General features: G+C 34.3%; 1 protein-coding gene across 1 annotated transcript; it reads left to right on the top strand.

Annotated features, from left to right (window-relative positions):
- The first annotated feature begins 11162 nt into the window (after positions 1-11162).
- On the top strand, positions 11163-13888 carry LOC18013521. Its single transcript, XM_006418974.2, has 3 exons — positions 11163-11999; positions 12639-13411; positions 13513-13888. Exons 1-3 carry the CDS (start codon positions 11247-11249, stop codon positions 13634-13636), a joined length of 1650 nt encoding a protein of 549 aa, XP_006419037.1. The 5' UTR covers positions 11163-11246; the 3' UTR covers positions 13637-13888.
- Positions 13889-13965: the final 77 nt, after the last annotated feature.

The raw sequence follows: 13965 nt of genomic DNA on the forward strand, positions 1-13965 counted from the left end.
AGAAAAAGTCCTCTAATAGCTGAAAGTGTCTTTTTGTAAGAATAAGTTGTGAAAGTGTCTTTCAGTGTAAATCACTCTATTCTAAATTAGAGAATATTGAACCGTAATCAAGAATTAATAAACTCAAATCGATAATCCCGTAATCTATAGTAGACCATCTATACATGACATGTTTCAAATGTAAACCCTAAATTGGAAATTGGAATGAGGGGTTTCAAATGTATTTAGTGAACAAAATCCTATATATTAAATGAGAATGTACTTTAATGAAAAAAATCCGATTTGTTTTAATTTGATTGGCTTAGAAAACTTCCCTTGCCAACATCAATGATGACGTTTCTTCCGCGTCAAATGTAATATGGCAAGGTCGCTAACTCTGCAATTTCATTGGATGATGATGCTGATGTGTAAATTCTGTCCAAGTTTTTTATGATATAAAATAATTAAGAAATTAGAAAATCACAGACGGATAAACACGTGGATCTTTATACCCGACCCAGCCTAATTATCTGTTTTTAAGAACATTATTTGGCCTTATACGTCTGAGAAGCCCATTTTTCAAATTTTAAAAATTTTCTCTTTTAAATCTATTTCTCGCTTATATAGAATATTTCGATATTTAATTTAATTTATTCATGAAGATTTCGTATCTAAATTATCGCTCATCTATGGCAATTCATTCCATTTGAATATTTGAATTTAAAAACATTTCCTGAACTGTAGCTATTTCTTCCAACTACAATATGAATATTCTCTAATTTGAATTTCATAGTTTAGGGTTTATTCACCTCAATTGTTTTCCATATATATAGCATCATACCAAAAGGCCGAAACGATACTATCATCTTCTCAAAATGTCTATAGTACGCCTATCTGGAGCACCTATTGTTCCTTTTGCTAAATTAGATCCTACTACCATTCAGCAAGTTAGGGCTAAGATATGTTACATCTGGAAAGTGATTAACAAACATTCACGTTTTAGAGTCGAAATGATTTTAATTGATGAGGAGATATGTCATTTATTAACTTTTACTTTTTTATTTCATCTTGATTTATATTGATTATACAAAGTGATAAAAACTTCGACATAACAGGGATCAAGGATTCACGCTGCCAGCAATGAAGAAATGTTTGAAAAACACAAGGGCCTTCTTATTGAAGGCAAAACTATTTCTATTACTTGCTTTTTATTAAGAGAGTACCAAGGTGTTTTTAGGGCTACTTCTTTGCCATTGAAGATTTATTTCTGCCGGACAACCATTGCGTATGAAATTTATGATTTTCCAGCAATAGTGCTTGAAAAATATTTGACTGATTTCAAGTGTATCAAGGACGGCAAGGTGGACAGAAATCTTCTTTTCGGTATGTTTTTTTTATTGGTTCATTATATTAAACGTATTACGTTTAATTTTATTATTAATTTCTTGATGCTGTTATTGAAGATGTTATTGGACAAATTGTGACGGTGGGGAGTATTAAATTTGTTCAAATTAAAGGCAAAAGAATCGGCAAATTGTGGATTACACTACGTGATACCAAGTAAGTGTTGATATTTTTCTTATATTTTTAAAATATTTTTAAAATGCGTATCCGATCTGTACTCAATCCTCAAGCGATGTTCACCTTAAATGTACTCTATAGGGAGAATATGCATTGATGACCGTTGAGTACATTAAACAACATCTGGAATCTGTCGTGGTCTGTCTGATGCGCTTTGTCCGTATTCAAGAGTTCAAACGTGAATTCTCAATATATTATAGTCCACATAGTTGTATGTAACTGTTAACAAGTTATGCAAAATCTTGAAATTTTCTTATGTTTTTTTAGGTGTTATTTCAATATCCAACTCTTTCAACTCCACTAAAATTATGTTTGATACTGACAACAAGATCGTCAAAGACTTCAAAGATATGTATGTTGTCGGTAATATATACACTTATCTTATCTTAAAACAGTATTGTATTAACCATATATCTTTTTGAATTATAGGTTGCCTAAAGACAACCAAGTAGTTGTTCACGCTGATCAGGGTTATTCGGATTTAACCATTACCGAGTGGGATCCTAGATCAGAGGTAATATGTCCTCCGTAATTGTATGTAGTAATATACGTCATGTTTTACAACAATTTTGAAGTTCTGCAAAAATTTAAATTGTTTTTCAATTAATCTTTGATGCTTTCAGGATATTTATAATACTTCCTTTGGATCGTCACATCATGCAAACAATCAGATGAACAGTAACGGCATTAGTGAAGACCCCTCCGCGAAATCCATGAGTAACAAGCGTCCTAGGAAATAATTCCATTACAACTTTAACATCCTGGATGATCGAACAATTTAGGGTTTAGGTGTTGTATTTTTCAGTAATATCTTATTATCTTTTTAATGATGTTTTTGAATATTTTGTATTCCTGCTTCAAATAATTATCCTTTAGATGTTTTCATCTACGTGATGTTCAAAGTTTCAATTCTTCAATATAATCCCTTTTTATTGCCAATACAAACCTAAATACAAATGTTGATTTTGAATCAACGAATCATTTACAACGACTCGCATAACTGTGTATATTAAATGTAAATTTATAATGTTGGTAATTATTTGAGAAAATAATGTCAAATGGAAATTTAATCTGGCTCAATCATATTCATCAATAAATTTGAAAATGGAAATATGTGTATTTTATAAAGATACATACGGCTGTATCAGATATCACATATTATTAGCATTTAAGTATCGATTATACCAATATAGCAAAATGGGATAACAATAAATGTTTCGATTTAATGACTTTAGTAGTGGAATATACATTTATTCCAAAATTCTCAGAATATTTTATGATAGTTCATAAAAGGAAGGTAGATCTGTTATGAAAAATTAAATAAATTTAAACAACCGCAATTTGAATGACAATACGTAATCTTAGGAAACCATTTAATTTAAACCAGATCTTTCTTTTGAAAAAGAATTACATAGATTTTTAATCGACTATTTTAAAATTTGAAACAGTCATACACAGGTCAAGTTCAAAAATGGCTTCTGAGGATAACTCATCTAACAAAGAGAACTCACCTCCACTCTTGAAATGTTAGTTCACATGTAATCATATGGCTGTTTATATAACCGTTAGATCTCAACTATTTTATGTCCAATCAGGTGGGAGACGTAGGTGTTCAAGTATTGGACAATCTTCTAATGAAACGCAAAGTGACAATGGAAAAAGTCAATGCATCCAACATGGAGATGATTCCCCACCTCTCCGAAAACGTAAGTACTATTCCTGATACTCAACCTTTCGTAAGCATATTAAGAAAATCCCTAATGTTTAGTACTTAATAATCTAGAAAATAAATATTCTTATAACGTATACTGTTCTGTAGGTGGTCGACCTAAGATTTCTCAAACCTCACCACCTTTACAAAAGTGTAATGTGTTATCAAGCTGAGTAGTTTTCTACATATATAAACAATATGTTTTCATTTCTGTAAATATTTTGAACATATTAACACCATAAATTACCGTATATATTGTCCAGGCGGTAGACGAAGACAATTCCAAGACTCACCATCTGCTGATAACTCATCTACGATCACCCACACAAATGAATAAAATACCGATACATTATTCGATATAACAAACCAATCAGGTAGATTTCGTAATTGTTTTTTTGTTAATTTGTATGTGTGATCTCAAATGAATATCTATTTCACAGTGTCTGTTCTCAGTTTTTTTTTTAAAAAATAACTTAGATGATTCTAGAAGTCCTTTATCTGACGTCACAAATTATCAAGGTTTGTTATTAACTCTATGTACATTACAAACAGCTTTCAGCACAAGTTAGTTTATTTTATACTTTACTTATCTTTTTCATTAACAGTTACGAGAAGACAAACAAGATCTCAAACAACCACTAAAAAAAATAAGGGTTCACAAACGTATGGATCTGAGCCTGATGATTCCAGAATACGACCACAGAACTCCAGATCGAATTTTATTAAAGAGCATCCTCAAGGTATTAGTATGATGCTGTCCAATTTTTAATATATAGGATTATACAATATCCACTACATAAAATTGACCGCTATTGTTTCTATCTTATAGCTTATCAAAATAGATATGAGGCGCACAGCGATGACGAAAATGATGACTATGATGAAAATATTAATCCTAATTATGACAAAGGTGAAACTTCAGAAATTGCAATGGAAGTTGATAACGTGGATGCAGATGTAAATATACAACAGACAACCGTTTCCAATGTGTTTGGATCAACCACAAGATTTCAATTTGGAGTTCAACCATAATATACGTTTATACTTTTTTCATATATAACACTATAATGTGAATTATTTCTTGGCAGAATATTATGATGATGGAGATCTAAATTTCGAATGTGAACATTGTGGAGCTTATTTTTGGTATGGAGAGCGGATAGGAAAATCCAGGAGACAATTGATACCCATATTCACGCTTTGCTGTAAGCAGGGGAAAATTGTCCTCCCTAAACTTAGAAATCCTCCAATGGAGTTAATAGAAATGTTATGCAAAGGGGATGCGTTGAGTAAACATTTTCGTGAGTTCATCAGAGCATACAATATGATGTTCTCTTTCACGTCATTCGGTGGAAAAATAGATTACGCCATTAACAATGGTCGTGGTCTGTATGTCTTCAAAATGAATGGGGAGAATTATCATCAAATTGGTGATATGGTGCCAGACATTGGAGAGATGCCTAAATTTTTGCAACTTTACATCCATGACACTCTTAATGAGCTATACAATAGAATAGCTGCTTATGGGTACGTATTTGATTCATTTCCGAATACTTTATGTTTATCTAATTAAAGATATAATATGTGCATACTTTATTGAATAATATCTATTTGTTATATTCTTAGGACTATGGGCGCGGAGACCGATAATTTCAAGTATACTGTCTTGGAAATATTGAAGAAGATGCTTGACAAAGTCAATCCATATGTCAAGGTATTTAGACAAGCTAGAGATAGATATGAGGCTGATGGAGGGGTAACATTCAAATTGAGGTTGATAGAAGGAAGATCTGCTGATGGAAGAATTCATAATATTCCTACTTCGGATGAAGTTGCAGCTTTGATACCAGGTGACTTTGTTTTGAATATGGAAACTAGAGACATCATTATTGAGTCCAGTACAGACGGAGGATTCCAAAGGATTAGTGAATTACATCCTATATATCTTCCTCTCCAATATCCTTTATTGTTCCCATATGGCGAGGACGGTTTCCACCTGAAGATTCCAATTGCGTATGACAAATCCGAGGCTAGGACACGTAAATCAGTAACAATGCGAGAGTTTTTTGCATTCCGGATTTGTGAGAGACGTGGTGAGGCTCCTACAATCAAACGATCAGGTAGACTTTTTCAACAGTTTCTTGTGGATGCGTATACCATGATAGAGTCCAGTAGACTACGTTATCTGTGGTTCAACCAGAAAAAGATTCGTTGTAATAACTATACAACTATAAAGAACGCATCTGAAGCGGGTGCCGAAAATCTTAGTTCAGAAGGTCCAAAAATTTATATGCCGGCGAGTTTTACCAAAGGACCATGGTATATGAATCAGCACTATCTGGACGCTATGGCCATATGCAAATATTTTGGTTTTCCGGATTTGTTCATTACATTTACGTGCAATCCAAAATGGCCCGAGATTACACGGTATCTCCAGAAATATAACCTGATAACAGAGGATAGGCCAGACATTATGTGCCGTGTTTTTAAGATGAAGCTGGATAATCTGATGACTGATCTAACGAAGAAAAAAGGCGCTATTTTTGGTCCAACAGCTGCCAGTATGTTTTATTGTTATAATAATCCATTGGTGAAAATTATATGTCATTTAATTTATTCATCATAGTCATACCATGTTTTAACTTTACTATAATGTCTTTCAGCTATCTACACGATAGAGTTCCAGAAGAGGGGTTTGCCACACGCCCATATTTTGTTATTTTTGAAAGATAAGAATAAATTACGAACTACCAATGATATTGATAAGTACATCAGCGCTGATATTCCCGATAAGAAAACAGATCCAGACCTTTATAATATTGTTGGTGAAAATATGATGCATGGACCATGTGGAGCTGCTAAACCTGACAATGTTTGCATGGTGAACGGGAAATGCTCAAAGAGTTTTCCAAGACCTTTCAATGATGAAACTTCGATGGATTCAAACGGCTTTTCATCATACCGGCGACGCAGGGATAATAGGTTTTTCACCAAAAATGGTATAAATCTTGACAATGGATATGTTGTTCCATACAATAGGGATCTTATGCTACGTTATCGTGCACATATAAATATTGAGTGGTGCACTCAAACGCGTGCTGTGAAATATCTTTTCAAATATTCATAAGGGTCCTGACTATGTCTCTGCGGCTTTAGACAAAGATGAGGATGGAGTTGTGGATGAAATTAAGAATTATTATAACTGCAGGTATATTTGTAATAATCCTATATATTACATGGCCTATATGATTATAATATTTTAGAGACGTTTAATTTTTTTCCCTAAAATGTAGATATGTCTCGGCTTGCGAAGCAACATGGAGAATTTTAGGTTTTCCAACTCATTATAGGAGTGTTTCGGTGGAAAAACTTTCCTTCCATCTCCCGAACCGTGAAGTTTATGTCCATGATGAAGACGAAACTCTTGAGTCTATTTTGAAACGGGTTGGTGTTAGTGTTTCAATGTTTCTAGGTTGGTTTGAAGCATGTAAAAAATATCCAGATGCGTGTAAGCTAACTTATGCAGAGCTACCAACATAAGTTGTTTGGCATCTAAAGGATAGAGAGTGGAAGCCTCGAAAACGAAGCTTTGCTATTGGAAGGATTGCTCATATCCATCCAAACGGTGACGAGACGTACTATCTGAGGATGTTAATTAATATAGTCAGAGGTCCAAAATGTTATGATGATATTAAAACAGTTGATGGCGTTGTCTTTAATACTTTCAAAGAAGCATGTGATGTGTTAGGATTGTTGGATGATGACAAATAATATAACGAAGGCATCAAAGAAGCTAGCATCTGGGCTTCAGGATGGTATCTCAGGCTTTTTTCAGTATAATATTGCTATGTGATTGTTTAACACAACCTTGTGTAGTCTGGGAAGCAAATTTGGAGTATTTGACTGATGATATACTTTACTGACGTCGTCTTGAAAGCGGCTATGAAGGTATTAAACAGTTGTAATTATTTAATACATGAAGCTTGCTCTACAAGATAAAATTTCCAACTTGGTCATCATTCTTAAATATATCTTTGTGTGTTGTTATTGTTTCAGGTTTGAATCTATCGACCGAGCAGATTAAAAATATAGCATTGCAAGAGATTCGGGATTTCTTAGAAAGCAGAGGACGTTCACTTAAGAAATAGAACTGTATGCCAAAACCAGATAATTTCATGGAGTACAACGGCAACCGATTGATTGATGATGAACTCAAGTACAATGCTGAGGATCAAAGAAAAGAGAATGAGAGACTTCCGGCTATGATAACAGATGAGCAGAAAGGTGTTTATGAAGAGATTTTGGATGCTGTTTTGAACAACAAAGGTGGTGTTTCTTTGTATATGGTTTTGGAGGTACTGGTAAAACATTTCTTTGGAGTTGCCTTTCAACCGCTATTCGATCTAGAGGTAAGATAGTTATCAACACTGCATCGAGTGGGATTGCTGCTCTGTTGTTAGAAGGTGGTAGAACAGCACATTCGAGGTTCGGAATCCCAATAAATCCAGATGATTTTACACAATGCAATATGCCTCCTGGATCAGATCTTGCCAATTTGATGAAAAGGGCTGACCTTATTGTATGAGATGAGGCTCCGATGATGAGCAAGTATTGTTTCGAAAACTTAGATAGAAGTTTAAATGATATCATCAGATTACCTGTGAGAAAACTATTTGGTGGGAAGGTGGTTGTTTTTAGAGGTGACTTCCGTCAGATACTTTCGGTAATTCCTCATGCTGGCCGATCAGAAACAGTTATGGCAACAATCAATTCTTCATCACTATGGGATGATTGTAAAGTTTTACAACTTACAAAGAATATGAGGTTGCTTGGTGGACTAAGTGATGTCGCTGCCGCTGAACTTAAGGCATTCTCTGAATGGATATTAGCTGTTGGTGATGATAAAGTCAATACTCCAAATGATGGCGTTGTGGATATTGACATTCCAGAAGATTTATTGATCAAAGATTGTGGCGATCCAATGAAAACTATAGTTAAAGAAGTGTATGGAAACTTAATAAGTAGTCAACATACTGAAGACTTTTATCAACATCGTGCTATTTTGAGTCCCACAAACGAAGATGTTGATCAAATTATATCATGACGTCTGGCACCATATCACCATTTTTCATAACTACTTGAAAATGCGTATGTATGAGACAAAGTGATAAAAACAACAACTCTGATTTCTCTCTTCATTTCGGAAATCCTACATCAACTCCGATTTTATTTCATCTTAAACTCTACTATATCTGTTTTAATTCCCATATATTTGGGGATAATGTTGAACCTTTTTATTTTTTTGCTGAATCTTAAGAGATTTGGTCGGTTTATGGTTTTTATCTTATTTTTATGAACCTTGCTTATAATTATGCTTTTTGAACTTCTCATAATATTTTTTAACATACGCTAATTATTTGCTATTAATGGTGTTATATCAATTTCTAAAGTTTGTGTAAACATGTACTTTTAATTTAGGTTCTTAAATTTTGGTTTACAAAGATAATAATAGTATAAATTATAATGAGTGTTAAATGGAAGATTACAATGTCTTCCATTTAACAAACCTATTGTTACCATAAACAGAAATGCAATTATAAAAGTTGATATATTGTATATATTATGTCCTCACTTAATTTACCAAACCCGATATTTGATGATATAATGACCCAATATACGTTTTATTTAGAATTCATGGTTGGAAATATTTGGAACCCTAAATTATATACCTCTTGATAAGTTTCCAATATATATACAAACACTAACAACTTATTTAGTCTTCACATCTTTTCGGAAAATGGAACCACTTGATTACATTGAAGACTTGAACAACAGGTCAACTGAATGGTGCATCCGGGTGAAACTCGTGAGAAAGTGGTTTGAATATATACCACATCAGGGCGTATCATTAAAATTGTTTCTTGCTGATGCGAATGTAAAATTTATCTTTTATGGTATCACTAATAAACTATATTAATTCACATATATTCTTTTCTCTACCAAAATATTCAAATTCTTTCATTTCTAAAGGACCATACAATACGCGCTCGGGTTAGACGACAATTTCATGATTTATTTGAACCTCTGCTAACAGAAGGTTCATGGTTTGATATTGAAGATTTTGTTGTCAAAAGGTTATGCAGAAACGAAAGCAGAGATTCAAACATTTTTTTATCCAATTTATAATATCCACCTCCGTCAAGAAAATTCCATCTGTTCAAGGTTTGTTGTTTGTATTATTTATATTGGTTATAGAGAACTACATATTTGGTATTAAATTTTATTCTACATTTTTTTTTTGCAGTTATCAGAACAGCAATTAATGGATTACGATGCTCCTACGAATAATTCATGTTACTATACATAATAATTTCTGTGTTTTTAATGTATTTGCGTCTTTGATTTTTCCTTTATAAACCAATAATAAATTTCTTTTTAATGTCATTTATCGATTCTCAGTTAATTGACTTAATGATTACAAGAACTATGACATGTTCTTTATACCGAATTATCACAATTTCTCAAACAAGATACATCGTCACAATTATGGGTTCTTTAGGTTCTATATGTGATCTTCATAATTTTTTCACTAATCATAAAACAGAAATAGGATATATATAACACTGAGCATAAAATATAGGTACATCATAACACACACTATAAACTATCAATATTGTACAATTCGACCAAATACAATTAACACTATATCCAATAACATTACTAATTTATAAAACTGGCCCGCACGCTTCTAGCAATTAACACTATCTGCGAGTTTTGAAAAGAACTTTACATAATCGCTGCGATGAGAAATAATAAAACTAACAATCCTACAAAATTAGAAAATCGTTATAGTTCAAATTAAGAATTCCAAATTAAAATGTTTGTATTTCTTACACATATTCATTCTCATTCGAGGTAAATAACAATTTGCCACATATTTAGAGTCTTTCCCAAAAATTCCAGTGAATAATAAAAAATAAAAATAAAAAGCAAAAACTTATGGAAAACGATATACATTTCGAAATGAATTTACTAAATGAATTTACATTTCGAAATAAATGAATACCAAAGTTTTTCTGATTTATCACCATTTACAAATGAATTTACATTTCGAAATAAATGAATACATCTTCGCATATAATTTATAAAATATGTTCATATGTCACATTTCGATGAATAACTTACGATCTACAAACTTAAAATTAATGTATTTATTCATAATTTCATGTATTCTTCATCTACACTTTCTTCATTATATATACCTAATTATAATTACTTAATCAGTTATATATCACTTATTGTTTATATTTACGTCAAAAAAAGTATAGCCAATTGTAAGACACAATTCAATTCTTGAACTAATAACATACCATTCGGCCCAAATGTGGTAACACTGTACCCACACACACTGTCAATTATCAATTTTATAAAATTCGACCCAATAAACTTAACAATATACCCAATACAATTAAAATTTATAAAAACATTCAAGTCCGCATATGCGTGCGGGCCAGTATCCTAGTACTAATATTATCTGAGTTTGTTTTTACCGTAAGAAATTTAAGAATTTTAAAAATTTCTTTATCTCCTTTCTTTTTGGTTTTCTCATGAGTAATTGTTTTTAGTGAATTGACTATTTTTCACCGTTTTTTTATTATGTTTTTTACTCTTTTTGGGCATTTTGGAACTATATAGTTTCTCAAGTTTGTCAATGTTCTTTTAGAGAAATAATAGGAGAGTGGAAGGACGACAAAAGAAAAAAGAATATGAGACTGGAAAATTTGGTACATTTTTCCACGAGAACAAATATTCCACGAAATCTGATTTGTTTGTCGTTATTGTCATTAATAATTAGGAAAACAAAAAAAAAACAAAAGACCAATATCAAAGCTCAAGTCTTTCTCGGAACGCTTCGAATTCCTTCTCAACCACGGTAACCGCCACTTGCTCTCCGAGAAAGAATCAGAAAACCCTAATGGCGACGATTGAAGACGACGAAGTCGCTGTGATACTCGAAGAACAGCGTGAAGAGATCATGGCTGCTAAAGCCCTAGCCAGCGACCACGATCTGGCTTTCAATCTCCAAATGCAGGAAGCCCTAGCCGCTTCTCGAGCACCGCACACTTCCTCACCGGAATCTCCTCCCGCCGCCGCGGATGTCACCACTTTCACCGGCGGAGACGCTAACGCCGACGAATTCGACTTCACTGATCTCATCCTACAGGACATTGCTCGAGTCGACCAGGAGAGGCGAGACCGCGAGTTTGGCGAGCAGGAGATGAATAGGCTTAAAGTCGATCTAGACCGTCGGATTCACGATCAGAAGTTCGCTAAAGAGATTATGAGCATCCCGGACTCAGATTGGAGCAGAGACGGTGACTATTTCCAAAAACCTTACTCACTCGGAGCTTCTTCTTCCTCCGTCGTCAAAGTCGCTCCTTTCTCGTTCTCGGCGATTGGGGCTGAGAGCTTCCGGGTTTATTGCAAGGGTTTAGCGAGTGAAGAGATGATTGGAGACACGAGGGCCATGGTCGGTGGTGTTGGTGTTGCGATTTGTGACTCGGCGAATAATCTGATTTGGGAGGTGAAGAAGGTTTTGGGAGCAGAAGAGTCTAAAAGCTCAGAAATTGCGGAACTGGAAGCGATTGTTCATGGGTTAGATGAAGCTTTGACCTTTGATTTGGGAAGGGTCACGTTCTTCATTGACGATTTCAAAGTCTACAATTACGTGAGTTATCTCTAACCTGAAACCTCAAAATTTGGATTTCATTGACTAAGGTTTCGAATTTGTGAATGTTTGTGACTTTGTGAGGATACCAAAGTCTTGATCTTAATTTTTTGTTTACTCCAAGTTTGCGCTTTACGGTATTGTTTTTGTTTGTTTGTTGTATTTAACACTTGGGACTTATTTTCGTTACTACAATGTTAATGACTATGGCTCTTAATTCTTATACCTAAACATTTGGTGTATATACGATACATAATCATTTGCAAATCATCTAACTTGAATCTGGATTATGGTTATCTAATCATCAATAATGGGTTGGATGAGGCTTTGACCTTTGATTTGGGAAGGGCCACGTTTTTCATTGACAAAGATTTTGATTTTGTGAATGATTGTGACTTGTGAGAATATCATTTCTTGATCTTGAAAAGTTTGTACTCCTTTTAGTTGCTAATTTGGCGTTTTACAGTATTGTTCGTTTCTGTTCTGTGTGTTTGTAGTTATTTGCAAATCATCTAACTTGAATCTGGATTATGGTATCTACTGGATTACTTACAAGCTGCAGTTTATTCTTGGTTCCTTTACTGTTTTGAAATTTTTTAACCTTTGATATTGCTGGTCATGTTTTGCTCTGTAATCTAGGTGACAGGTAGAGTAGAACCTAGGCAGAGCGTTGTTGCAACGCTTGTAAACCAAGTGTCTCTTCTCCAGAAAAAGTTCTCATACTGCCAACCATTTCTTTTGACAAGAAAAGATGTTAAGTTTGTGTTCAAGCTCGCAAGAGACGCGATCGTGTCCCAAATCAAATGGCCTGAGGAAACCAGCGACGGCAAATCTTTCAAGGAGACTTGTGTGATATGCTACGAAGGCATCACAGTCGACAAAATGTTCTCGGTAGACGGTTGTTTCCACCGTTTCTGCTTCTCCTGCATGAAGCAGCATGTTGAAGTGAAACTACTCGGAGGTCAAACAGCTAGTTGTCCCAGCGACGGGTGCAAATCAGAAGTGAAAATGGAGTGCTGTGCAAAGTTTCTGGATCCTAAACTGCTTGAAGTTATGATCCAACGCAAGAAAGAAGGATCGATTAGCGTTTCGGATAAAGTCTACTGTCCATATCCAAAGTGTTCGGAACTGATGGCCAAAGCCGAAGTTTTGGAATATACCAAACAGTATTTTGTTAGAGCTGAGCAATCTGGTGCGAGGAAATGCATGAAATGTAGGCAGTTTTTCTGTATGCAGTGCAAGGTACCGTGGCACTACAACATCACCTGCGATGAGTTCAGTAGATCAAAGACCTATCAGAACGCCGGGGATGGAATGCTCAAGTCTCTGGCACAAAGCAAGCGGTGGAGGGCATGCGTAAAGTGTAACAATATGGTTGAGCTTGTTTGGGGATGCTACCATATAACATGCAGGTACGTTGCTTTTAAAAAAGAGAATTGTACATAAAACTATTTTGAAATTCCAATCCATGGATAAAGAAAGGAGAGACCTTTTTGGTTTTTTTGGCTCGCAGATGCGGATACGAGTTTTGTTACACGTGTGGAGCTGAATGGAAGAACAAGAAAGCAACGTGTTCGTGCCCGATATGGGACGAGCGCAACATAATCCGTGAGAGAAATGTGAATCCTAGGAGGTGATTGCTTATGTGTTTTGTGAAAGTTTAGGTAAAGCTTGATAGGGTAAGTGACGGTAACAGCGCTAGAATAAAAAAAAGTCTAGTTATGGTTTTGTTTTTGCGGGTTTTTGTGGGTTTTAGGAACTGATCCAAACGTTGGTGTTTTTTAGTTTGGATCTTCTATTTAGCTTTGGAAAAAAAGTTGACACTTTAAACTCAAATGTTCAAGATCCGAGGTTATAGTGAAACTTGTGATCTCCGGGAAGAAGTTTGAAATGGTCTTGTTTGTTTGGAATCAATTAACGGTGTATTTAAATGGGCAACTTAACCTTAAAACACAAGAGAATATAA

This window comes from Eutrema salsugineum, unplaced genomic scaffold, assembly GCF_000478725.1.
Source record: "Eutrema salsugineum unplaced genomic scaffold, Eutsalg1_0 scaffold_4, whole genome shotgun sequence".
NCBI classification, from domain to species: domain Eukaryota; kingdom Viridiplantae; phylum Streptophyta; class Magnoliopsida; order Brassicales; family Brassicaceae; genus Eutrema; species Eutrema salsugineum.

What these genes read in the sequence shown, in the direction of transcription:
- LOC18013521 (XM_006418974.2), top strand. Translation starts at nt 11,247, where the DNA reads ATGGCGACGATTGAAGACGACGAAGTCGCTGTGATACTCGAAGAACAG. An exon ending in ATTTCAAAGTCTACAATTAC is followed by an intron (nt 12,000 to 12,638) that starts GTGAGTTATCTC and finishes TCTGTAATCTAG; the next exon opens with GTGACAGGTAGAGTAGAACC. An exon ending in TGCTACCATATAACATGCAG is followed by an intron (nt 13,412 to 13,512) that starts GTACGTTGCTTT and finishes TTTGGCTCGCAG; the next exon opens with ATGCGGATACGAGTTTTGTT.